General features: G+C 44.2%; 1 protein-coding gene across 10 annotated transcripts in view; it reads left to right on the top strand.

Annotated features, from left to right (window-relative positions):
- raraa (retinoic acid receptor, alpha a) overlaps nt 1–26,317 on the top strand; it is a 224,438-nt gene that overhangs the window by 152,405 nt on the left and 45,716 nt on the right. The window contains exons 1-2 of one of the 10 annotated variants that reach the window (XM_031799025.1): nt 18,984–19,399; nt 19,872–20,037. The exons of 7 other annotated variants lie outside the window; for them this stretch is intronic. In XM_031799025.1, the coding sequence (XP_031654885.1) occupies nt 19,379–19,399; nt 19,872–20,037 (187 nt within the window). In that variant the 5' untranslated portion in view covers nt 18,984–19,378. Of the gene's footprint in view, nt 1–18,983; nt 20,038–26,317 lie in introns of those variants that run through there. 2 more of the 10 variants (XM_020453664.2, XM_020453659.2) reach the window with 2 other exon arrangements.

Genomic DNA, 26,317 nt, shown 5'->3' with positions numbered 1-26,317 from the left:
AAAGACAGTCGTGTTTCCTCACTTAGAGAGATATGTCAAGGGACTTCTCAAGGCTCTTCCATTGTTGAAGCTAGCAGAATTGTAGCTATAAGCTCTATGAAAAGTCTCTCTCCCCTGATAGTGCACTTCCACTGTCAGGGTTGTCTCCAGTGAAGTTGACCCACAGCGACCCATGGGAGTTGTGGGTAAAAGGGCCAGCTTTCATACAATCAACTGTTCTCTTCCAGTGGAGGAGGAGGAATGGAGGGAAAGATTCTTCTCTCATTGTCCCCTACACACACAGGGCGACAGGCTAGTATCTTCATCAGCCTCTACAGAGCCACAGGGTTTCTGCCCGGCACAGGGGAGGAGATGGAGGGAGGGATGGGGGAGGAGCCCATCCACCGCTATCATCTGCATTCTCTGGCCCCCATTCTTTTGAAATGCTGATGATTGCACCCCCACCGCACCCTCCCTCCACCACCACTCCCCATCATTGCTTCATTTCTCTTTAATGTAATTTGGTGCAATGGAGTTATCCATTCCATTACCACACCCCATCACCCCCACCAATGAGTTAAACCCTAACCACACTATCAACCCCCCCTCCCCCAACCCTGATAGCAGCACCACAGCAGCTGTTGCTCTCTTTGACAGGCTTTTGTTCCCCACAACCTGCTGGCTAAGCAGGGGATTTTAGATGTTCCATTAACATTTGAACTGGCTCTGCACATTTTTACATTTCACATCCCTCCCCTACCTCACCAGGTTAGGCCTCAACTGGGTGGATGGAAGGGGTGGTGTGGGGTGGTGGGGAAACACAAATATCCCTGTACTCTACAGTATAGTACCACCACAAACGGGGCATTATGCCTAATGATAACCTGCACAGCACAGCCCGGCGCTGTGCGCTCACTGCACTGTGCATCCATCCACCCACCCACCCACCAACCAATCCGTCGTCTCACACTTCGGCTTTGTGCCGTGCAGCAATCAGCCATCCCCAGAAAAAGCGTCCGCTGTCATGTCCCGGGGCACGTCTCAAGTGGAGGTCACTGGCGGGGGTGTCATAATGCCATGGGCCTGGGAACAACACGCGGCAAGGGGAAAGGGAAAATCCACTTAAAGCGAACCCCGCCGGCCAGCACTTATCAATGGGAAATCCTCCTCTTCAGCACTCTCTTCACTTCAGTTCAGACTCCAGGCTCTGAGAGAGAGAATAAAGGCTTTTATACAGGGCCTAGAGCCCTGAGATGAGACAGACTGAGACACAGCCTGCCAGGCAGCAAGGCAGGCCTGAGATCTTTGTTGGGGAAGATGGAGATGAAACACTAGACTAGAGAGAAGCACAGAGGAGTGAATCAAAGCCAGCCAAGTCGGTTTTGATGAGGAGGGCTCCTGACTCTGTTTTCACTTTCTGTCACTCTCTCTCCCCCTCTCTTGCTCTCTCGCCGGTGCCCCTGGTTAACCCTGAGTTAGTGATGCTCTGAGGGCAAGGCTGAAGTAGAGGCAAGACCGGGAATGAAGAGAGAGAAATAAATGGAGTGATGGATGGATAGAAAAGGTAGATGGATGGGTGTAATGAACGCAGAGCTGTAATTGCTTCACTGATCAGAAGTCTAAAGGTGTCCGCATCCTTCCCAGCCGAAACAGTTTGGAAGAGTTTGTGCATACGATACTGGCAAAAGTTTTAGAACACCTACTCGTTCAAGGGTGTTTATTTATTTTTTACTATTTTCTACATTGTAGAATAAAAGTGAAGACAACAAAACTATGAAATAACACATATGGAATCATGTAGTAACCAAAAAAGTGTTAAACATATCAAAATATGTTTTATATTTGAGATTCTTCAAAGTAGCCACCCTTTGCCTTGATGACAATTTTGCACACACTTGGCATTCTCTCAACCAGCTTCACCTGGAATGATTTTCCAACAGTCTTGAAGGAGTTCCCACATATGCTGAGTACTTGTTGGCTGCTTTTCCTTCACTCTGCGGTCCAACTCATCCCAAACCATTTCAATTTGGTTGAGGTCAGGTGATTGTGGAGGCCAGGTCATCTGATGCAGCACTCCATCACTCTCCTTCTTGTTCAAATAGCCTTTATACAGCCTGGAGGTGTTTTGGGTCATTGTCCTGTTGAAAAACAAATGATAGTCCCACTAAGCCCAAACCAGATGGGATGGCGTATTGTTGCACAATGCTGTGGTAGGGGTGATATACACTGCTCAAAAAAATAAAGGGAACACTAAAATAACACATCCTAGATCTGAATGAATGAAATATTCTTATTAAATACTTTTTTCTTTACATAGTTGAATGTGCTGACAACAAAAGCACACAAAAATTATCAATTGAAATCAAATTTATCAACCCATGGAGGTCTGGATTTGGAGTCACACTCAAAATTAAAGTGGAAAACCACACTACAGGCTGATCCAACTTTGATGTAATGTCCTTAAAACAAGTCACAATGAGGCTCAGTAGTGTGTGTGGCCTCCACGTGCCTGTATGACCTCCCTACAATGCCTGGGCATGCTCCTGATGAGGTGGCGGATGGTCTCCTGAGGGATCTCCTCCCAGACCTGGACTAAAGCATCCACCAACTCCTGGACAGTCTGTGGTGCAACGTGGTGTTGGTGGATGGAGCGAGACATGATGTCCCAGATGTGCTCAATTGGATTCAGGTCTGGGGAACTGACGGGCCAGTCCATAGCATCAATGCCTTCCTCTTGCAGGAACTGCTGACACACTCCAGCCACATGAGGTCTAGCATTGTCTTGCATTAGGAGGAACCCAGGGCCAACCTTACCAGCATATGGTCTCACAAGGGGTCTGAGGATCTCATCTCGGTACCTAATGGCAGTCAGGCTACCTCTGACGAGCACATGGAGGGCTGTGCGGCCCCCCCAAAGAAATGCCACCCCACACCATGACTGACCCACCGCCAAACCGGTCATGCTGGAGGATGTTGCAGGCAGCAGAACGTTCTCCACGGCGTCTCCAGACTCGGTCACATGTGCTCAGTGTGAACCTGCTTTCATCTGTGAAGAGCACAGGGCGCCAGTGGCGAATTTGCCAATCTTGGTGTTCTCTGGCAAATGCCAAACGTCCTGCACGGTGTTGGGCTGTAAGCACAACCCCCACCTGTGGACGTCGGGCCCTCATACCACCCTCATGGAGTCTGTTTCTGACCGTTTGAGCAGACACATGCACATTTGTGGCCTGCTGGAGGTCATTTTGCAGGGCTCTGGCAATGCTCCTCCTGCTCCTCCTTGCACAAAGGTCAGAGGTAGCAGTCCTGCTGCTGGGTTGTTGCCCTCCTACGGCCTCCTCCACTTCTCCTGATGTACTGGCCACTACGCTGACAGACACAGCAAACCTTCTTGCCACAGCTCGCATTGATGTTCCATCCTGGATGAGCTGCACTACCTGAGCCACTTGTGTGGGTTATAGACTCCATCTCATGCTACCACTAGAGTGAAAGCACCGCCAGCATTCAAAAGTGACCAAAACATCAGCCAGTAAGCATAGGAACTGAGAATTGGTCTGTGGTCACCACCTGCAGAACCACTCCTTTATTGGGGGTGTCTTGCTAATTGCCTATAATTTCCACCTGTTGTCTATTCCATTTGCACAACAGCATGTGAAATGTATTGTCAATCAGTGTTGCTTCCTAAGTGGACAGTTTGATTTCACAGAAGTGTGATTGACTTGGAGTTACATTGTGTTGTTTAAGTGTTCCCTTTATTTTTTGAGCAGTGTACATTGTGCCTTGAATACACATGCAGAGATCATCCGTTCACCCACACCGCGTCTCACAAAGACACGGCGGTTGGAACCAAAAATCTCAAATTTGGACAAATTTCCGCCGATCTAATGTCCATTGCTCATGTTTCTTGGCCCAAGCCAGTCTCCTCTTCTTATTGGTGTCCTTTAGTAGTGGTTTCTTTGCAGCAATTCAACCATGGCCATGATGATTCATACAGTCTCCTCTAAACAGTTGATGTTGAGATGTTACTTGATCTCTGTGAAGCATTTATTTTAGCTGCAATTTCTGAGGCTGGTAACTCTAATGAACTTATCCTCTGCAGCAGAAGTAACTTCCATTCCAGTAGTGGTTCTCATGAGAGCTAGTGTCATCGTAGCGCTTGATGGTTTTTGCGACTGCACAAAGTTCTTGAAATGTTCCGTATTGACTGACCTTCATGTCTTAAAGCAATGATGGACTGTCGTTTCTCTTTGCTTATTTGGCCATAATGTGGACTTGATCTTTTACCAAATAGGGCTATCTTCTGTATACCACTCCTACCTTGTCACAACACAACTGATTGGCTTAAACGCATTAAGAAGGAATGAAATTCCACAAATGAACTTTGAACAAGGCACAACTGTTAATGTATTCCAGGTGACTACCTCATGAAGCTGTTTGAGAGAATGCCAAAAGTGTTCAAAGCTGACATCAAGGCTACTTTGAAGAATCTCAAATATAAAATCGATTTTGTTTTGTTTTAGACTTTTTTTGGTTACTACATGATTCCATATGTGTTATTTAATTGTTTTTATGTCTTTACTATTTTACAATGTAGAAAATAGTAAAAAATAAAGAACAACCGTTGAATGAGTAGGTGTTCTAAAACTTTTGACCGGTAGTATATATTCTGACGTCATCTGATGTCATTTTTTGGACTTTGGTGAGGGTTTTTCCGGGCCATTCTGGCACACACATTTTTTTCAGGAGGCAAGCCGAAGTTCGGAGCCAAAGTCTACGCTCCTTCGTCGGTGATTGGTCAACAGTAGGGATTATTTAATAGTCTTTGTTGTCATTCAATGAGACAACTCGTTTTCTTGCACAGTTTTTAATTGAGATACTGCAACAAACATCTTAGTTAGATGGAAAATTAATGACAGATTTATTGAGTTATCTTAGATTAATTCAGATTATTTTGAGGAAGTATATACTGGCTACGGCATCTCAAAATGGACAAACCTTACTATTGCCACTTTTTTGAAACGAAAGGTCTTTTAAGGGAGTATATGCGCATACTCTTTCGACAAACAAAGTTCGGCTAGGCGCCAGCCGAACCGAAGCATGCTGACTCCTTAATGAGGTAGTAGGGTCTTGATAGAGCAGGGCTTTCTGCCAGCCAGACAGCAAGCCCGGTCCATCTCTTCCTCCCTCCCTGCCTTCTTTGTCTCTTTGTCATGATTGAATCATCTTTCTCTTCAGTTAGCCCTAAGGCTCCAGTCCAGTGTAGGTGGGTTAGGCCTTCTTCTCTCGGAGCTGGATAGAAACAGTGGTGTCCATTTGTGTGTGTATGGGCATAAGACAATGTCTCAATCCCAGTTCATGACCCATTCTATTGGCTATATTTCTAGGTTGATCTTTCGAGGTGATCCCTTATTTTCAATTATTTACTCTCTTACATAGGCCCAATGGCCTTGTCTATGATAGATTTTCTTCCTGAAGGCTACATAGATAATAATGTCCTAGAAGCTGAGCCATAACAACAACAACTGCTTCCTCCCAGCCCTAGATCTTCAGTGCAGGGGTATTTTCAGAATGCCGCAGGCCCTGATGGATTTATGAGCTCCCAATACTTTGGTAAACACCAATGTCAGCCTTCTTTGTCCTCCCGGCTAGTGATATAGTGAAGGTTCCCATAAAGCAGGAAACTGGATTACGGCCACCATAGACTGGGCCAAACAATAAAAGCCTTTATGGGGAGATAGGCTTGTACCATAAATGCCAGAATCTGCTGTTTGAGGCACATTAAAGGGGATAATGACATGGGGGTTTCACAAAGATCCCCGCAAGCCACTAAACAGCCCTTTAGAAAAATCCCCACCACACACACACACACATATGGGAGTGCCTCTTCTCTGATGCTGGATCCATAGGAGGCTCCTGCCCTGTGTCCGATGGAACCATAGGAAAAAGGTGGAAGAGATAGAAGTGGGGCGATGTCCATCAATACCGCAGCTCGTTCTGACATGGAGGACCAGGTCTTTTACACCATCGACACATTGTCGGCGAGCGCAGCTGCATTTTTTGTCTGGCCGCGGCAAGCATATGGCTGCGTAAAACCAGCTGTGTAAACGCGCACACACACACACACACACACACACGGCAGGCAGCAAGATGATAACAGCAATGTCACTGAGCCCATGTCGTCTAAGGCATAGTGAAAACACCAGGGCTTGTGGGCAAGACAGACAGAAACACACATTGAAAAGTGGAGCACTGGCAAGAGCAAGTTTTCCATGCAGCAATGCCAGCCGTGGGAGTGCAGATTTAAGTACTGAGCTGCACAGTCTCATGGGATAATGGCAGAGAAACGCAGAGTACACAAACTGGTGCAACACCGAAGAGTATAGAGACGAGAGCATATGCACTATCTTTATCTCAATGCTCTTGTGTTTTATGTTGCGAAGCTAGTGCACCTTCTTGCCTCTACTTCCTCCTCTTAAGCACTTTCTTTCTTTGTCTCTCCTGCTGTTCGGCCTTATGAGGTCGCACATAAGAGAGATGGAAAGCTTTGCTGAGCTGGCTTCCCCCAGCTATCTCTGATCTCCTCCCAGTCTGGGTGCTGGTACAGATGTGAGATTTTAATTTGTGCCAGTTTGCTACACCAGGAACACAATCCTGCAGGAATAGGAAATGTGAATTATTATGTGGATTATAATTAATGGACATTTTTCATAAAGGAAACTACAAACTTCAGAAGCATTTTTAAACTTCAAATACACTGCAAGCTTTACATTTCCTGCATTGCAACAGGGTGATCACATAATGAATCTACATATGTATTAACCATCTGTTGGCACATGTGAAAGGTAGCGTGGGGGAGGAGGGTGTGGAGGACAGGGATCTGGGAACTAGCGGATGAAGGGAAATCCAAAATTAGACGAGCAGGGCCGGACCGGCTCAAATATGTCCGTCCTTATCTTGTCAGCCGATAGGTCTACTCCCTGCCAAATGTTGTTGAGCAGACTAGCTGATGGAAAACACTACTTGGCCGGCTTTTCTCCACTCTTTTTCCCAACTTAGCCGTTGAATACCTGACTTTTACCAGACTTTTGACGAATTGATGGTGTTTTGTTTTGATTCGTCTGTCCACTTCGCTAAAGGACATATTGTCTAAATGACTATCTGTAGCCATGAAATCCTTTGAAAGACTGTTCAAGGCTCACATCAACACCATCATCCCTTATGTCCTGGACACACTCCAATTCGCATACTGCCACAACAGATCCACAGATGACACAATCTCTCTTGAACTCCACACTGCCCTTTCCCACTTCAATAGAAAGAACACCTACATGAGAATGCTGTTAATTGACTACAGCTCAGTGTTCAATGCCATAGTGCCCTCCAAGCTTATCACTAAGCTAATGACCCTGGGACTGAACCAGGTGTTGAAACTGGTTCTGGCAACAAAACCTGAAAACCAGAAAAGAACCAAAACATTTTAGAGGAACAGAGTCAGAACCGCGAACAAAAGTGATCTATACTGTTCTGGAACAGCACCATTATTTTAAAAGCACAGGAACCAGTTCATAACGTTCTTTTACGTTCCGGGCATTCTTTTCCACTCCCACAAAAGGCCCTTACTTTGTCATTCAGGAATTTATTCCAGTGTCTGCCTGCCTGCCAGAAAATATTTTCCAGTGTGTGCCAGGGTTTCTGTTAGGAAAATGTGGTGCCAGGCAACATGATTGCCTGGAGAATTTGAGACATTTACCGGACATTCATATGCATTAAGAGCTAACCTGGCACAGCCAGCACCATCAATAAACGAGGGATATTGGCCAAATTAACCACATTTACCTGTCCTTAAACAGCCTATAGCAAATTACAAAAACAATTTATAATGTTTCGATGTGTAGCATATGCAAAAAAAAAAATGTTTTATTAAAATGTTTCCTAAAACAATAATTGTCCACCTCACAGTTCAGCTGTTAGAGATTTGAGCACTAAATGCATCAGGGCATTGCATGCATAGGCCTATGCGCTTAGACGTCCACTGTATGATATTAATATTACAAAATACATATGTAAAGTAAGAGAAGCTTAGGCCTAGGTCCAGATAGAGAATTTGTATTTATTTATAATTTGTTTTATTTAATGTTTATTTAACTAGGCAAGTCAATTAAGAACCAATTCTTATTTACAATGACTGCCTACCAAGAGGCAAAACGGGACAGAGTCTGGGATAAAAAAGAAAAATGTAGGACAGAACAAACATCAAGACAAGAGACAGCATAAAGCTACATAAAGAGAGATCTAAGACAACAACACATGGCAGCAACACAACATGGCAGCGGCACAACATGGTAGCAGCACAAACATGGTACCAACATTGTTAGGCACAGACAAGAGCACAAAGGGCGAAAAAGTAGAGACAATACTACATCACATCAAACTGTTACAGACCTATATCCATCCTGCCCTGCCTTTCTAAAGTCTTCGAAAGCCAAGTGAGCAAACAGATCACCGACCATTTCGAATCCCACCGTACCTTCTCCGCTATGCAATCCTATTTCCGAGCTGGTCACCGGTGCACCTCCGCCATGCTCAAGGTCTTAAACGATATCATAACCACCATAGATAAAAGACAGTACTGTGCAGCCGTCTTCGTCAACCTGGCCAAGGCTTTCGACTCTGTCAATCACCATATTTTATCGGCAGACTCAACAGCCTTAGTTTCTCAAATGACTGCCTTGCCTGGTTCACTAACTACTTCTCAGATAGAGTTCAGTGTGTCAAATCGGAGGGCCTGCTGTCCGGACCTCTGGCAGTCTCTATGGGGGTGCCACAGGGTTAAATTCTTGGACCGACTCTTTTCTCTGTATATGTCAATGATGTCGCTCTTGCTGCGGGTGATTCTTTGATCCACCTCTATGCAGATGACACCATTCTGTATACATCTGGCCCTTTTTAGGACACTGTGTTAACAAACCTCAAAAGGTGCTTCAATGCCATACAATACTCCTTCCATGGCCTCCAACTGCTCTTAAATGTTCGGAAAACTAAATGCATGCTCTTCAACTGATCGCTGCCCGCACCCACCCGCTCGACTAGCATCACTACTCTGGACGGTTCTGACTTAGAATATGTGGACAACTATAAATACCTAGGTGTCTGTCTAGACTGTAAACTCTCCTTCCAGACTCATATTAAGCATCTCCAATCCAAAATTAAATGTAGAATCGGGCTTCCTATTTCACAACAAAGCCTCCTTCACTCGTGCTGCCAAACATACCCTCGTAAAACTGACTATTCTACCGATCCTAGACTTCAGCGATGTCATTTACAAAATAGCCTCCAACACTCTACTCAGCAAATTGGATGTAGTCTATCACAGTGCCATCCGTTTTGTCACCAAAGCCCCATATACTACCCACAACTGCGACCTGTATGCTCTCATTGGTTGGTCCTCGCTACATAATCGTCGCCAAACCCACTGGCTCCAGGTCATCTATAAGTCTTTGCTAGGTAAAGCTCCGCCTTATCTCAGCTCACTGGTCACCATAGCACCACCCACTCGTAGCACACGCTCCAGCAGGTATATTTCACTGGTTATCCCCAAAGCCAACACCTCCTTTGGCCGCCTTTCCTTCCAGTTCTCTGCTGCCAATGACTGGAACAAATTGCAAACTTCACTGAAGCTGGAGACTTATATCTCCCTCACAATCTTTAAGCATCAGCTGTCAGAGCAGCTTACCGATGACTGAAGCTGTACACAGCCCATCTGTAAATAGCCCATCCAACCAACTACCTACCTCATTCCGATATTTGTTTTTGTTTTTCTGCTCTTTTCCACACCAGTATTTCTACTTGCACATCCTCATCTGCACATCTATCACTCCAGTGTTAATTGCTAAATTGTAATTACTTCGCCACTATTGGCCTATTTATTGCCTTACCTCCTTACTTCCTTTGCACACACTGTATACAGATTTTTCTATTGTGTTATTGACTGTATGTTTGTTTATCCCATGTGTAACTCTGTGTTGTTGTTTTTGTCACACTGCTTTGCTTTATCTTGGCCAGGTCGCAGTTGTAAATGAGAACTTGTTCTCAACTGGCCTACCTGGTGAAATTTAAATTTAAATTTCAATCATGGAAAGCTGCCACAAGTGTCAGTAGGAGTGTCCATGATTGAGTCTTTGAATGTAGCAATGGAGATAAAACTTTCCAGTTTGAGAGTTTTTTGCAGCTCGTTCCAGTCGCTAGCGGCAGCGAACTGAAAAGAGTAGCGACCCAGGGATGTGTGTGTTTGTGTGTGTGTGTGCTTCGGGGACCTTTAACAGAATTTGATTGACAGAATGAGTGCTGTCTGTGGCAGAGTACGTGAGCGGAGCCGGAGCGGAGCTAGAGCGGAGCGTGCCCAATTTGACTGGAGCGTGGAGGGTGATTCCCAAAGGCTGGAGCGTTGGCCTTCTCACCCGCTCCAATTTCGCTCCAGTAGCGCTCACTTCACGAGCTCAGGGCATGCCCGGCCCAGGATGTGTTTGTAGTCTACTTGTGTGCTGCTGTAGCCCAATGCTTTAGCTACTGGCATGGAGTTTGCTAAATATTTTCAGAAAGAAACTGATAGAACACACAGGTGTGAAATCAAGGTGACTTAAAAAGATGAGGACCAAGAGCAAGAGAGGGAGTGTGGTGATGTAGCGTCCACAACTAATAATTCATAGCAGAATCTGAAAAGACACGTACCCCGAAAGCATGATGATGTACTTACTACGTGCACATGCTAAAATAAAGGAACGAGGTGGGTAGATAACTAAGTGTCATTGTAGCAAAGTATTTATCAACAAAAAATATGATCTCTTAAACGATTTGTTAATTCTTGTTCTGTTATCTATACAATAGGTCATTTGATTTTGGACCAAACGGCCTAGCATGTTCCCATGTTCTAGGAGCTATTTTGCCTAAAAACCTTGAGGCTTACCTATATAAAAACATAACTCTGCATCTCTGCCCAGCCTGGCAAGAGTGGCCAAAATGGTGTTTAGCATCCCCAGTGGCTCTGCAAGTGAGGAGAGGATATCCTCCACTGCTGTTCGGCTCTCCAGGCACCATGGCATGAGCCTGAAGCCACAGACTGGTCAAACTTGTTTTTCTATAAAGTGAATTAAAAGGCACTAATAAGTCATTTTTTGTTTAATTTGTATTTATTTATAAGTAAGTCACAGCCTATATGTGTAATTTATAGACTAATGATTTAATAGAACAAAATGTTGAAATGCTGAGCGCTTTATGGCCATACCAGCCTATTGTGTCACACTCGCAAATGCTTCACAATGTATTTCTTTTTAGGCTATAGACTTGAAGTAATATAAACTAAATAATACCTTTTTTGTTCCTTCTTAGGTTCCCAGTTTGACTCCTGGGTTTATATGCTGTTTAATATGACATGTAAGCGAATTAAAATGATGTGCGCTTCTTACATTCACCTTTTCATGTTTATTTATATTTTTCAATACTTTTCATTCAAATCCATATGGATTGGTTTCAATACTTCAAAACCAAACGGTAGGTCCAGGTAGTCCAAAAAATAGATGGGTGTTGGTTAAATTGTGATTTTAACAAATAGAGTGAATTTGCGGCAATTTAAAAATAAAAATAAATTGAGTGCTGAGTGGTTTTTAGCGGAGTAGTTGGAAAGGGAGCAGTGCGCAAGCATGGAACGATGAGCGGGATTTCCAGCTCTGGTCTGTGGAGGACGAGGATTGCAGTAGGCGGCATGCTAAGGCACCGAAATGCATTTCTTTTTGTCAGATGGGTACGGCGTCTGAATATTTTTTATAAAGATGAGCATTATATTGTTAGATTATAGGAGCAACTCTGGTAGGCTTTAAAACATTCTTCCTCACCTCAAGTTCAAATGTAGTAGTTGGACCGCCGGTGCAGTAGCTAAAGGACAATAATAGCCACACCACACCCAACCTTCACAAAAGTTTTACAACTTTTATTAGGGTAATATCAAAAGTAAGTCGAGCCATTGTTTATAGGTAAAATACGAGCAGGCTATTATATTACAGCAAACACAGCATTATAGTTAGAACTTAGTTCGCATATTTAATGAACTGGTTTCAATTAATTTTTCGGTTTACAATAATAATGATATACAAAAATAATAATGATAAACAAATTATTATCAATACTAAAATAAATAAATGTAACTTCCGAAATTGCATCCTACCGGAGTTGCACAGTAGCCTGCATTAGGCCACGCCAACGTTCACTTCACATTCCTCTTGTAGTTTTTTCACTGGAGTTATACCCTTTTCCTCTAAATGTGGTTTTACTTCAATGAAAAAGACCTCCATTTTGGCAATCAACAGTAGCCTAGGCCAAGGCTCCTTTATTATTTCTCTATTTTCTTTCTGTCTGCATTGTTGGCAAGGGCCCGTAACTAAGTATTTTCACTGTTAGTCCACATCTGTTGTTTACGAAGCATGTGACAAACAACATTTGATTTGTTACAGGAAGTAAGTGGAGCAATACAAATCTGAAAAGTGTGAGAACACAAGCATCAAGGGACAGCTGATTGCAGATGTTGCTGAATCGGTGGCAATTTTAGCTGAACGTGAAAAGAAAACGTATACCTTTTCTTGCATGGTTCTAAGCCTGTATGCCTAGATTTTACGATGGTTTGTTTGCCGAAGAACCCCTTTTTATTTAGCCTTCTCAGCACTATAGCAGTTAGCCCAATGGCATAATGACCCATTGTTCTAACCTGTAGACCTATAGCTAGCTATCACCTGTCCTGTGGGGGGAATGGTGAGGGACCAATTTTTACTGCTTCCTAACACCCTTGATTGGGGTATGGAGAGAGGGGCTGTAAAAATAGTTTGACACCCTCAAGGTTCAGGCCGCAATCTCCTCCGCCCTCACTCATAAAGCTCTTTGAATTCCTTCAAACCACCCCTTCTTCCACTCTCTCTCTCTCCTTTCTCTCCCCATCCCCCCCATTCAATCTCTCCTCCATTTCACTCCCTAATCAGGGACTTTCTCCCAACCAATTGTGCAAATTTGTAATTTTTTTGCGTTTTGTGTAACTTATTTTTTTACTTACTGTGTACATAATGTTGCTGCTACCGTCTCAAATTCCTGGACATTCCTCAAAGCGGGCTGGAAGACACTTTTTCCTTTAAAGAGTCCGATGAGAAGGATATCCTGCTTTCACTGGAACAGGCCCTTTTGCGTGAAGAAAAGACGCCGATTGGGGATCATTCTGAGAAGCCGGGGTCGAGTGAGTAAACTCCCAATGCCTTCCGTTCTCCTTGCTAACATGCAATCGTTAGAAAATAAAATTGATGACGTATGCCTTTTATGCTCGCTTCGAGGCAAGCAACACTGAAGCATGCACGAGAGCACCAGCTGTTCTGCATGACTGTGTGATAATGCTCTCGGTAGCCGATGTGAACAAAACCTTTAAACAGATCAACATTCACAAAGCCGCTGGGCCAGACGGATTTTCAGGATGTGTACTCAGAGCATGCGCGGACCAACTGTCAAGTGATCCTTAACACTGGGGCCCCTCAGGGGTGTGTACTTAGTCCCCTCCTGTATTCCCTGTTCACCTATGACTGCGTGGCCAAACACGACTCCAACACCATCATTAAGTTTGCTAATGACACAACAGTGGGAGGCCTGATCACCGACAACAATGAGACGGCCTATGGGGAGAAGGTCAGAGAACTGGCAGTGTGGTGCCAGGACAACAACCTCCCCCTCCGTGTGCGCAAGACAAAGGAGCTGATCATGGACTACAGGAAAAGGCGGGCCGAACAGGCCCCCATTAATATCGACGGGGCTGTAGTGGAGCGGGTTGAGAGTTTCAAGTTCCTTGGTGTCCACATCACCAACAAACTATCATGGTCCAAACATACCAAGACAGTTGTGAAGAGGGCACGACAAAATATTTTTCACCTCAGGACTGAAAAGATTTGGCATGTGCCCCCAGATCTTCAAAAGCTTCTACAGCTGCACCATCAAGAGCATCCTGACCGGTTGCATCACTGCCTGGTATGGCAACTGCTCAGCATCTGACCGTAAGGCGCTACAGAGGGTCGTGCGAATGGCCCAGTACATCACCAAGCTTCCTGCCATCCAGGACCTATACAGTAGGCAGTGTCAGAGGAAAGCTCATTAAATTGTCAGACTTCAGTCACCCAGATTATAGACTGTTTTCTCTGCTACCGCACTGCAAGCGGTACCAGAGCGCCAAGTCTAGGACCAAAAGGCTACTCAACAGCTTCTACCCCCAAGCCATTTGACTGCTGAACAATTCATAAAAATCGCCACCGGACAATTTACATTTGACACATCCCCACTTGTACACTGCTGCTACTTGCTGTTTGTTTGTTACCTATGCATAGTCACTTCACCCCCACCTACATGTACAGATTACCTCAACTAGCCTGTACCCCTGCACACTGACTCGGTACCTGTGCACCCTGTATATAGCCTTGTTATTGTTATGCTTATTGTGTAACTTTTTATTATTACGTTTTATTTTAGCCTACTTGGTAAATATTTTCTTCTTCTTTAACTGCACTGTAGGTAAGCATTTCACGGTAAAGTCTACACTTGTTGTATTCGGCACGTTTGGCAAATAAAGTTTGATTTGATTTGACATCATATCCCTCTATTATTTTGTATGTACATAACAGTGCTATTTCAGCCAGGCAATAGTGCCTGAATGGTGCTTTAAACAAGGCCTTTCCATCAGTGGGATGTTGAGGCTTTAAAGGGATAGTTCAGGATTTTGGCAATGAAGCCCGTTATCTAATTCCCCAGAGTCAGAAGAACTCGTGGATCCCATTTTTATGTATTTGCGTCCAGTAAAAAGGAAGTCAGAGATAGTTTCGCAAGCCAATGCTAACTAGCGTTAGCGCAATGACTGGAAGTCTACAGGAACATGCTAGATGTTCCCATAGACTTCCACTCATTGCACTAATGCTAGTTAGCAACTTCCTTCCATCTGACTCTGGGGAAGTAGATAAAGGGCGTCATTGCCAAAATCCCGAACTACCCCTTTAAATAACCATGCTTTGAAGCCTGAGCCGTGCAGCAGAGTAGTACACACACACAGGTCCAATCTCTCTGAAGCCTGAGTGGCTTTCCGTATTCTCAGGAGTGTGGAACTTTTGAAGCCGCTCTCTCTGTCTCCAGCATATTTGAACGGGCTGGTTAGCTGGCACCGGCTCCTCCTCCTCCTAGGCTTTGCCTTCACACACGGCTGCTATGTTGTGCCAGAAGCCAGTGACCACATTCACTTAACCTCTAATTAAGCTTGGCTCCTTTGGCTCAATGTTACTTTTGACAATGCCTACTCTCTCACCTCTTAATGTCAAAACAAGCCACCAGGGTTGGGTAGGTTACTTTCTAAATGTAATCCGTTAGTTACTAGTTAGCTACCTGTCCAAAATAGTGATCAGTAATTTAACTTTTGGATTACCAAACTCTATAACGTAATCAGATTACTTTCAGTTACTTCTGGATTACTTTCCTCTTAAAAGACATTAGAAGATGACCTAAAGGATCCATCAAACTCATTTGGTGTGTCATCATAGTGTTTTTATTTTATGTATTTATTTATTTTTTGTTAAAAAAAAATTTAACTTTATGTAACTAGTGGTCTCTGACTTGTGATCAGACTCGCTCAAGTGGGGAGGTGCTGAGGGACATTTTTGTCAATAAGTATTTTTCTCTGCTCATGTAGGAGTAATAAATTAGTGCACTAAGATTTTTATTTGTTTTAATATTATTATTTTTTTTATTGTGGTTTATCAGGGGGTGCTGCAACACCTCTACTTCCTGCAGCTATGCAGATATGACTGGGCACTGCATGGCAGCATGCCAACAACCTCATTCTCCCAGCTAATGCTGATATAATACCCCTATGCAGAAAGGGCAAAGCACCTCCCCCCTTCTCTCTCTCTGTTTTTCTTTCTCTATTCCCCTTTATCTTTTACTATTCTCTACCTCCCTCTCTTCCCCTCTTTATCTATCCCTCTCTCTCTCTCTCTCTCTCTCTCTCTCTCTCTCTCTCTCATTCTCAATTCAATTCAAGTGGCTTTATTGGCATGGGAAACATATGTTAACATTGCCAAAGAAAGTGAATTAGATCAAATACAAAAGTGAAATGAACATTAAGAATAATAAGACTTTCTCTAAGCCTGGAAAACAGCTCTCCTGGCACATGCGTATATTCAGAATGATTAGTCATGTTAAGGAATTCTACAATTCACTCTATTTGGCATTGACTTCTGCTTCTTTTCAAGTCCCTGCAATGTGACTTTTGTCTTTGAAGTCCTGAAATGGAGCTTAGTCTCTCCAGCTTTCCCATGCCTCCTCTCTGTTATAAGCAATGATCAACAATCCATTATCTCCCACTCTGGCTGTGCCATCACAACGTAGGGGTCAAATTAATACTGCCCAAGCTGAGAAGAAAAACAGGCAGAGAAAATTAGCATTTTCTGACACCATTACTCATTGTGGCTAATCCTGTGAAGGAATTTCCCTTGTGGTATCTGACCAGAGCTGGCTCTCTGCTGAGTTGTTATCAGTCAAAGTAAACAGTCTGGTCCATGCATTAAATAAGTGTCACAGTCAAAGGTGGAGCAGTCCACCCCTGCTGTGGACAATGCCAATAATTCCTCTAACACCTTTTCACTCAGTCCTAGTCATGGCTCTGTGGTTCAGATGTGAACCAGAGGCTGGGATGTACCAATATTGAGCACCTGATGGGGGATGAGGCACTGGCTAAACCCTGCCAGCACTGTGGTATGCAGAGGTATCAGGCCTGAAACATCATGTATTAGTCAATTGGTCATCATAGTTTTAGAGTTATAGTGTTTGTATTATCTATTGTTTGGATCTCAATGGATAGTCTTGTTTCAACATGCTATTTGATTAGTGTTGTAATGGTTATTACAATGGAATAAAAACTTGTTTTGTGTATTTGCTATTTGTACCACATTGTTGCATGCTTCTCTAAGAATGTTGCATGGTTATATTCAGTAGGAAGTGGCAACAATGTTGCAACCTCACCAGCTTGATGTAGCAAACATCATTCTAATTATTTTAGAACACTTATAAATCATTTTTAGATACACTACACCAACGTATGTGGACACCTGTTCGTCAAACATCTCATTCCAATATCATGGGAATTAATATAGATTTGGTCCCCCCTTTGCTGCTACAACGGCCTCCACTCTTCTGGGAAGGCTTTCCACTAGATGTTGGAACATTGCTGCGGGGACTTGCTTCCATTCAGCCATAAGAGCATTAGTGAGGTCGGGTACTGATGTTGGGTGTGATTAGGCCTGGCTCGCAGTCGGCATTCCAATTCATCCCCAAAGTGTTTGATGGGGTTGAGGTCAGGACTCTGTGCAGACCAGTCAAGTTCTACCACACCGATTTCGACAACCATTTCTGTACCTCGCTTTGTGCACGGGGGCATTGTCATGCTGTAACAGGAAAGGGCCTTCCCCACACTGTTGCCACAAAGTTGGAAGGACAGAATCATCTAGAAATTCATTGTATTAAGATTAAGTTAGTTCCAGTGAAGGGTAATCCTAAGGGGCCTAGCCCAAACCATGAAAAACAGCCCCAGACCATTATTCCGTATCCACCTAACTTTACAGTTGGCACTATGCATTCGGGCAGGTGTTCTCCTGGTATCCACCAAACCCAGATACGTCCGTCGGACTCCCAGATGGTGAAGCATGATTCATCACTCCAGAGGACGCGTTTCTACTGCTCCAGAGTCCAATGGTGGCGAGCTTTACACCACTCCAGCCGACGCTTGGCATTGCGCATGGCGATCTTAGGCTTGTATGCAGCTGCAAGGCCATGGAAACCCATTTCATGAAGCTTTCATGTGCTGACATTGCTTCCAGAGGCAGTTTGGAACTTGGTAGTGAGTGTTGCAACCGAGGACAGACGATTTTTACGCGCTTCAACACTCTGCGGTCCCCTTCTGTATGCTTGTGTGGCCTACCACTTTGCGGCTGAGCTGTTGTTGCTCCTAGATGTTTCCACTTCACAATAACAGCACTTACAGCAACTCTAGCAGGGCAAAAAAATAAAATGAACTGACTTGTTGGAAAGGTGGCATCCTATGATGGTGACACGTTGAAAGTCAGTCAGTTCTTCAGTATGAACCATTCTACTGAACCATTCACTGCCAATGTTTGTCTATGGAGATTGTATGGAAGTGTGCTCGATTTTATACACCTGTCGGCAACAATTGTGGCTGAAATAGCCGAATCTACTAATTTGAATTAGTGTCCAGCTACTTCTGGGTGGATTTTATTGTGGTGGGAAAGTGTCATTTCTTGGTTAAAGGGCCTGGTTGACTTCTGGTTTCTGCTCTGAGTCTATTTTCGTTGGTTCAGTGAGAGCAGCACTTGAGGAAAGTTGATTGTGTAATAGCAAGTGTACAAGGTGGGAAACCTTGAATTATGTCAGATAAGAAACGCAGAGGCAAAGCCGAGTCAGTGTGTGGATTATTTGGGGGGTGAGGCTGCTTTCTTCCGTGGGTTCAAGAAAAGTTCAGCTGCATAGTATTAGGCAAATTAGCGAGACAGGGAACGAGGGAGAAAAATCGTAGGGTAGTGAACGATGAGAGCACGGAGAAAGGGGTCAAATTAGTTCGAAGGAGGAGCCCAAATGACGAGTGACGGTAGACATAATTTCTAGGAAAAGAGGTAGCCTACAGGCTCATAGAAAACTCAATTATGTTCATATACTCTCTGAAAAGACATGCCAAGAGAGAGGAGTTTACGTAACTTAATTTTGTCGTTCAAAACGTTACTTTTTAAAGTCCCACCCACTTTTACATTAGAGCGAGGCAAGGCACCAGCGGGCTTGTGTGCTCGCTTCCATGACCCACGTCCCGCTCGGTTTGAGTGGTGCCTGTGAAGGGTTAAATGTGGGAGGAGCCACCACTGAAAAGGGAGCGAGAAAAAAATAAGCGATTGAAGGTGGAGCCAAAACCCAGCTGCTATTCCTTGTCACATTCTACAGAACATGATAGCCACACAATTTGTCTGGGAACGAATTCTGGTCCTCTCTGAATAAAAACAAGAAGAACAGATTGTGTTTTGCGAATCGGGACATTTTAAAAACAAGAAGGGCAAGATATCTAACAAATCAAGTCGTCGTGCATTGGTGGTGTTGCGCGGTGGACAACATAAGTAGATAGGCAGGCAGACAGACAGCAGGCTGATTGTCCCGTTTGAGCTCTTGCCTTGGGCAGACAATCTTCCTTACCCCAGAGGACGAGTTGGAACTAAATACGGAATTCCATTCGGATTTATCTGCAACTGCTCTCTTTTGTCTATTCTGATGTGGTTGCAGTGTTATTGAAATGGACTGGGACCCCTTTCAGGTATTCTTGTAATTTGTAGGGTAGCCTATATTGGTTTGGATCTTGTTTATTATTTGAGCAAGGCCATTGAACTGATATGTCTGGCTGAAGTTATTAAGCTTTTTCGATCAAACAAATAATTTGGCGAATTCCAAACCTCAAGTTTGACATCATGTTGACCATTCTTTTGAACGATGTGTTCAAATTGAGTGTAGGTCAATATTCCATACATTTATTATAGGTTTGCATCGTATTGACTCTACCAACTAGTGGATCCGATACCTCAAGTGTGTCTGAACGGATTTATTCCCTTTCTTAATCCATTGCCGTTTTGACCAGTTTGCAGCCTTTCTACTACCTCTGCTGGTAGCAAACTGAAAACCACAAGGCTGCTGCTCCTATTTTCTTGTGCCCAAGTCATTGAGCGCAGCAGTCATTATTTCACTCATCTGACAATAATCCTCACGCTTTCTCTCTACATATGATGTATGAGAGTGTGGACGTCGTGGGACTGAATCCCAGCCCGAACCCGTTTTTAATGATGGATTACTACAACCAGAGCAGAGGATGTTTGATCCCGGAGAAAGGACTTGTGCCTGGAGTGCCCCATCCCTACAGCTCGTCCATCAGAAACCAACACTGGAACGGCTCAAATCACTGTAGGTGGCATTTTCACTGCCTCGTTAACTTAATTTCACTAATCGGCGAAGTTTAACGCGAAGCCCTTTGCGCGAACTACGCCAATGTTTTTCTATAGCTATATATGATATTTGTTTTATGAAGTGTAGAATTATGCCTCTTAAATTCGTTCTCATCAAGTTAGAAAACAGTCATGTATATCCCATGTAGCTTATAACATGGTTATTACTGTACTATTTACCTCTTAACACGGCATTATAGTTTACGCATTTTTGTTATTCCGGTCTTCTATAACCCACGTTTAAATATGATTTGAAATCGTCGACAAGGATGTCTGTCAGTCGCGTAATAGCCTATGATGCAGGCAATGTTATCCAAGCTATTGCTTTTTTGATTAATATCCACGAGGTTTTATCCAGGCATACCAAATGTAATCAGATCAAACTTCCCTGCTGTCATTAACCTTCGCTGCTGCAATAATCTATTCTAGAGCCATTGCTGTAGATACGTAGCCTTTTATATACACGTCTTCAAAATGATTAAATGCTTATCCATTGAGTGCACAATAATAAAGATTCATTTGAAAGCGTAGACCTATATTATCATCGGATTTACCGATAGTTATGTAGCAAAATTGTGCAGATCTGTAATCATTATATAGTTATTGATACTGTATAAATATCTCAATGCACCGATAAAAAAAAATACCTATAATGTTGCTGTTGTGGAGTTTGTACTTTTGCAATGACATTTGGAAGAACTTTGCTGCTCTGACCCTCATTTCTATGGAGTAGGCTCTTATGTTAAATGGGGGGCGGGGGCATGAGGATAGTGGTATACTGCCGAACATCTAGCACCCTCAAACTAAACTCTGGACTTCGAAGCCAGTTCCACTGCATTTTGTCATTGTTCCCCTCTAATCAGGGACCGATTTAGACCTGGGACACCAGGTGTGTGCAATGAATTATCAGGTAGAACAGAAAACCAGCAGGCTCCGGACCTCCGTGAGGTAAGATTTGAGTACCCCTGATCTAGCATATATCGTGATTTGAGTCCAAGTCCATTTAAAAAATGTTATCAGATAGAAGTTATTATTTCCTCTTGAAACACAGTAGTTTACACATGTAGGGAAATAGTCCACCCTGCCGCACTTGCAGAATCGGCTATAGAGTGCATCTGTAGCAATTGAGATGATTTTATTGTGGCAACAAAGTATCATTTGAAGGGTCATTTCATTCTGTACCTCCACAGGGGTAACCCGCTGTGCCACTCAGTCACAAAGCACACTGGGACTTTATAGTAGAAGTGTTCTGCTTGTTGATTACAGCTGAGTGACCATAACAGCCAGGCGCTCTCATATCCTGAGACGGGATCAATTCCTCACTAAATCTGGGCTATATAAATGTACAAGAGAAGTAGATGAAAAAGTGTGTGTTTCTCATCAGGGTATTGAAAAATTTGCCTAGGCCCCAGAGTTTGTAAGTTAATATCTGCCCTGCTTGACCTGATTCTGTGTTTACTTAAGTCATGAGGTTTGGACAGAGATAAGGACTGGACATTGAGAAACACATCGACAACAACACCAATCACAGACAGAAACTGCTCCCATGCTGCTGGTTTTGATTAGGAGGTCATATCTCGACTAGGGTTAAAGCAATACAGCTCCTCTGAACACAACACAGACAGCACCAGCCCTCGCTGAGCTGCGGTCTCCAGCCCGTACGCTATTATCTTATTGGCCCAGTGAACGGCTCTAGTGGCGACATTGATTTAAACCATATGAGCTAATATGTAGGAGGCTAGCAGAGGGTGGGACCAGGAAAAGACCTCTGAACCCAAGCTCTGGTTCACATTGTTGTGCTAAACCAAAGAGGGCTGGGATAGTCAAACAACGTCTGGTGCGCCTCTCTTTTTATTTACCTGTTTTTATCCCACTCTTTTGAAATGGAACTTCATATGCAGGGATTCCTATGCTGTGTAATCCACTGCACATGGGTTAGGAAATAGATGATGCACTTTTACCTTGGCAGTGTGCTTCATTTTAGAGGGCCGGTCTCATAGCAATATAATGGCTTTTTCTTGGCAGGCCTCTTCCGCGTGTATCTACAGCAATTAGGCTATTCATCAGGTGACCCTTCAGATATTCTCTCAACTCTGAGTACATTCAGTGACATCTCCACCGGAGTAAAACTTGTCTCAAACTGCCTCTAAGGGCTCAGACACACCGGTAGCGTTTTCCCGGGAGAGAGTACTTAGCATCTTCTGAACAGTTGAGTGCCGGTTGTAATTTGCAAACCTAATGTCGGAAGTCAGACGTCCACCAGCGGGTGGTCCCTAAATGGCAGATTAACATTCGGCGCAGTGCGTGTGGTCTAAGACTCAACATTATCAGCTACTACTACTTACAGTATTATATATTTCATTTCTGCCCCAAGCGAACTGTTATCTCTATCCAGCCACGTCAGCGAGTTGTGTTCATCATAAGGAACAGCAACACCAGTAGGAATCTGATTTGTTATTGTGCTGAAGAACAATGCCCAGTATCAGCGAAGTCGATTGAATGCACTTGGTTCCATTCCTTTCAGAGGGCTGCTCCTGTCTGAATCCTTACAGCAATTACAGGCTCATGCATGAAGGAATGTGCATGTCTTTTTTCACATGACTGTCACACACACTGCACGGGGAGGTGGGTTGGCGGGGGGGGGGGGACACACAAGGTGGGCTCCAGTCACAGTGGCTTGGACTCCCTCTCTCAGGCCTATTGCTTTTTCCCAGGCTGTCGTATGGCCTGTAGGGTGTGTGCCGACAGCAGCCCAAGGAGCCAAGCTTTTACTTTTTCTCAAGGCAGAGCTGCCAAGTAGTGGCCTATTGGCTCTAATCGCCTGTATTGGAGGGGGTTTGTTAACTGCTCGCCTAATCTGAATCATGTGGTATTTAAGTGCGGAAGTCCTTTCAGTAGAGTGAACCCCCCCCCACACACACACACAAAAACAGATGGTATTTTTGTTTTCCAAAAGCAGGAGCGATTTTGGCAGGGCGAGTGAGGGGTGAAAGAGTTTGAGGGGAAGAGTTCCAGTTTGCTGGTGAAGTGTAAACCCGTGCGGTTTCTCCAAGGGTTGAAGTCTTGGAAGCGCCAGACAGCGTAGTTAGACCGCCCGGTAGTTGTTGGTGCTGTTGTTTTACAGTACGTGGAAACTGCGGCTGATGTGTTTGGATGCACCGCTCGCCAAACGGTTGCTTGGCTTTGCGAATGCACTACAGATATAGTTTTTCGCCCCAGACGTACAAATTGCATCTGGCAGTGTGCACCAGGGACTTGAATCCGTCCATAAACAACTTAGCATTAAAAAACCGGCTGCTCCACTAAACCCCAAATTGGCACGGCCAAAAAGCTGGAGTTTTGTGACAATGCGATGTAGAGATGCTGAGCATAACAACTGGGAAAAATTGTCACCCTACCAGGCTTGTTCTAGCATGATCTATAGTGAGATCTGAAATTGACACCCCTGATAAAGATGTACAATAAGGACTGTTTAAAATAAATAATTCAAAATACTGAGGTGTATTGTATGCTTTAGCACGAATACAATTGCTCAGAGAAAGATTTTTTTTTCTATCCAAAAGGTAGGGATCAAAATTTGACACCCCTAAAGATCCTTATAAACAAAGTAGTCAAAAGTGTAGTATTCTGTCCCATATTCCTAGCACGCAATAGCTACACCACTGTGATGTATTATTTGACCCTGCTGGTCATCTATGAACGTTGAAACATCTCGAAGAACAATCTGGCCTTAATGGCCATGTACTCTTATAATCTAACCCTAACCCCACTGTTTATACGTTTACAGATAATCACTGGTCATGCGCTTAAGTTTTTAGGTGTTCTTTCAAGAGAACACTGCAGGACTTGTTCTACCCTCCCGTTTTGAACCACAGCATTTGCCCTTTTTGTCAATGCCTTTTCTGCTTTCTCTTTCATGTCCAAACACCTTGATGACCTTTTAGTGCTTTTATGGACCGGGTATTTTTCCCTTGAGGCTGTGTTGATGTGAACCTGATGGGACAGGCTAGATGGATGGACAAGCTTGCATTGGGCAAGGTCCCCTGTTTTAACAGGGTGAGCAGCAGACACAGTCTCACGTGTGTCTGCCTGCTCCTGTCAGCCCTACCGACACAGTGATTTAGTGGCCCAGTCGGATGGCTGAAAGCATAGAGCGCCCTGTCCCACAGAACGACCTGCTTTGTCATCAAGGTATGTTTGTAATGGCGCAGGGTGAAAGGAGTTCAACGCCGTGCCTGGGAAAGGCCGTGGGGCAGCATTTCACAACCTGCCATCACTCGCCTCCCCAAATGGCACCCTGCCGTCAACCTTCAAAGCAGTCATCGCTTTAATGCAATGCATCATTTACCGAATACAGACGCCTCTCTGAACTGGGCGTTCGCCAGCCCAAGGTTACCAGTGGCAAGCTGGTCACGCGGCGCGCTCACGCGTTAATGTTTTTGAAATATGTGCCAAATGGGTGTGGTTCGTCACCTTGAGTATTTGCACCTGGCACCGCATCTGCTTCACGTACACACAAACAGACAGCGCTGACTTCAACAGTTCTATTTGCTGTGGGCGGCACGTTGCAAAAATCTTTAGACGTCGAGCACGAGGGAAATTCAGCATATTTGTGCGGAGACTGTTTGCACTCACGCTTGGATCCACCAACAGGCCGTCGGCTTGTTTGCAGAGAGATTTAGTCTGGGGCATTGGTCAGAGTACTGTACGTGAGCTGGGTTTGATGCTAAATCCCCAAACAAGGGTGGGTTTACTCTGTAAAGCCCACTTTCATGAACAAAGCAAAGCGGACAGAAAGGATTCATCCAGTGTCATTGATTCATCGGAGCTTAAAGTAGACAAGCAATTGCAGACATAGTGACAACAGGCCGTAATCTCACTATCAATAATTACATTCTCTCTCTTGTCACACACACACACACACACACACACACACACACACACACACACACACACACACACACACACACACACACACACACACACAGAGAGAACAGGAGATTGAAATGGCTTAGGCTAAGGGGGTTCCACTCTAAAATATTCATTGCCTCTTCATTTAAATCAATTCGGTGTATATGGAGGCAGTCAAGCATCAGACTGTCAGAAATTGAGCCAGCCTTTTGTAATCACTTCTTTACTTATCTCTTCAGATGGTTTGTGCGCTGCTTGGCTGGCTACATAGCAAGAGCTCTTCTCAATGTTCTGTCTCTCTCTCTCTCTCTCTCTCAAAATAACTCTTCTCCACCATCTTCGTGTCTCATCCACACCCACTCATACTAGAACATACATAAATTCATTGAGGTATCGAACCAAGGACATTTATCAACCCAGACTTCCTCTACCATGCATTCTCATTCCCATTTTTTGGGGGGGTTGCATTCTTTAGCATGCTGCCTAGGTGGTAAGCTAGAGCCTGGTATTATTATTATTATTATTAAGGTCGGCTGTCCTCATTTGTTTCTTATTCTCCACTATTCTTTTGTTCATTTGCTCTCCGTATAATGGGTTATTACAGGGAAAGTCAAATGATTTCATCAGCAACTTGTGCATAATTCTGACAGGGTTAAAGCCCCCCCACAAACTCTTTCCCTCTGACCGAAAGCAAGATGGCCGTCTGCCCATCCCCTTGCCCTCTGGTCCTCCTCTGGAGAGTCAGCATGTTGCAACATCATCACACGGAGGGCCAGCCAACTGTGTACTTCTCAGGTTGTCTGTCTCCACACAATGGAATCCCCTCCTATTTAGAGAGTGGGACATCCGTACCAAACGCAGCAAAGGGCCCAGAAAATGGGCCGGAGGTTAGCACGCTAAAAATACTGGCATCTTCCCTGCTTCTGTGAGAGAAAATAGCATACTGCGGCTGCCTGCTGCCACCACCACCAAAGTGAGTTTTAATCTCTCACCAAAATGGCCCCTCGAGGAGCTTATAATACTTTTACATTATGGAGTTAGTATACTGCTATTACATCAATTTTTAGAGAAATTGGAGGTCATATCATATAACCACAATCTGCTTTATTTCTTGTCATGAAAGTGTATCCGTCTCGTTTTCTGCACCAGGACATAGTTTTAATAACATAGCGGACCTACCCATGCCTGAACACAAAAAGAAACGAGACATTGAGTCTGTGGCCCAGATGATCTCATTGCGGTTACAGAAGCCGGGTCCTTATTTGCTCTGCCGTCACAATAGCGTTGTGTCTGTGTGTTTTAAGGGTTCCTGGGCTGGGTAGCTCGTC

Source organism: Oncorhynchus kisutch, linkage group LG20, assembly GCF_002021735.2.
Source record: "Oncorhynchus kisutch isolate 150728-3 linkage group LG20, Okis_V2, whole genome shotgun sequence".
Lineage (NCBI taxonomy): Eukaryota > Metazoa > Chordata > Actinopteri > Salmoniformes > Salmonidae > Oncorhynchus > Oncorhynchus kisutch.
This window is presented reverse-complemented; position numbering and strand designations above follow the sequence as displayed.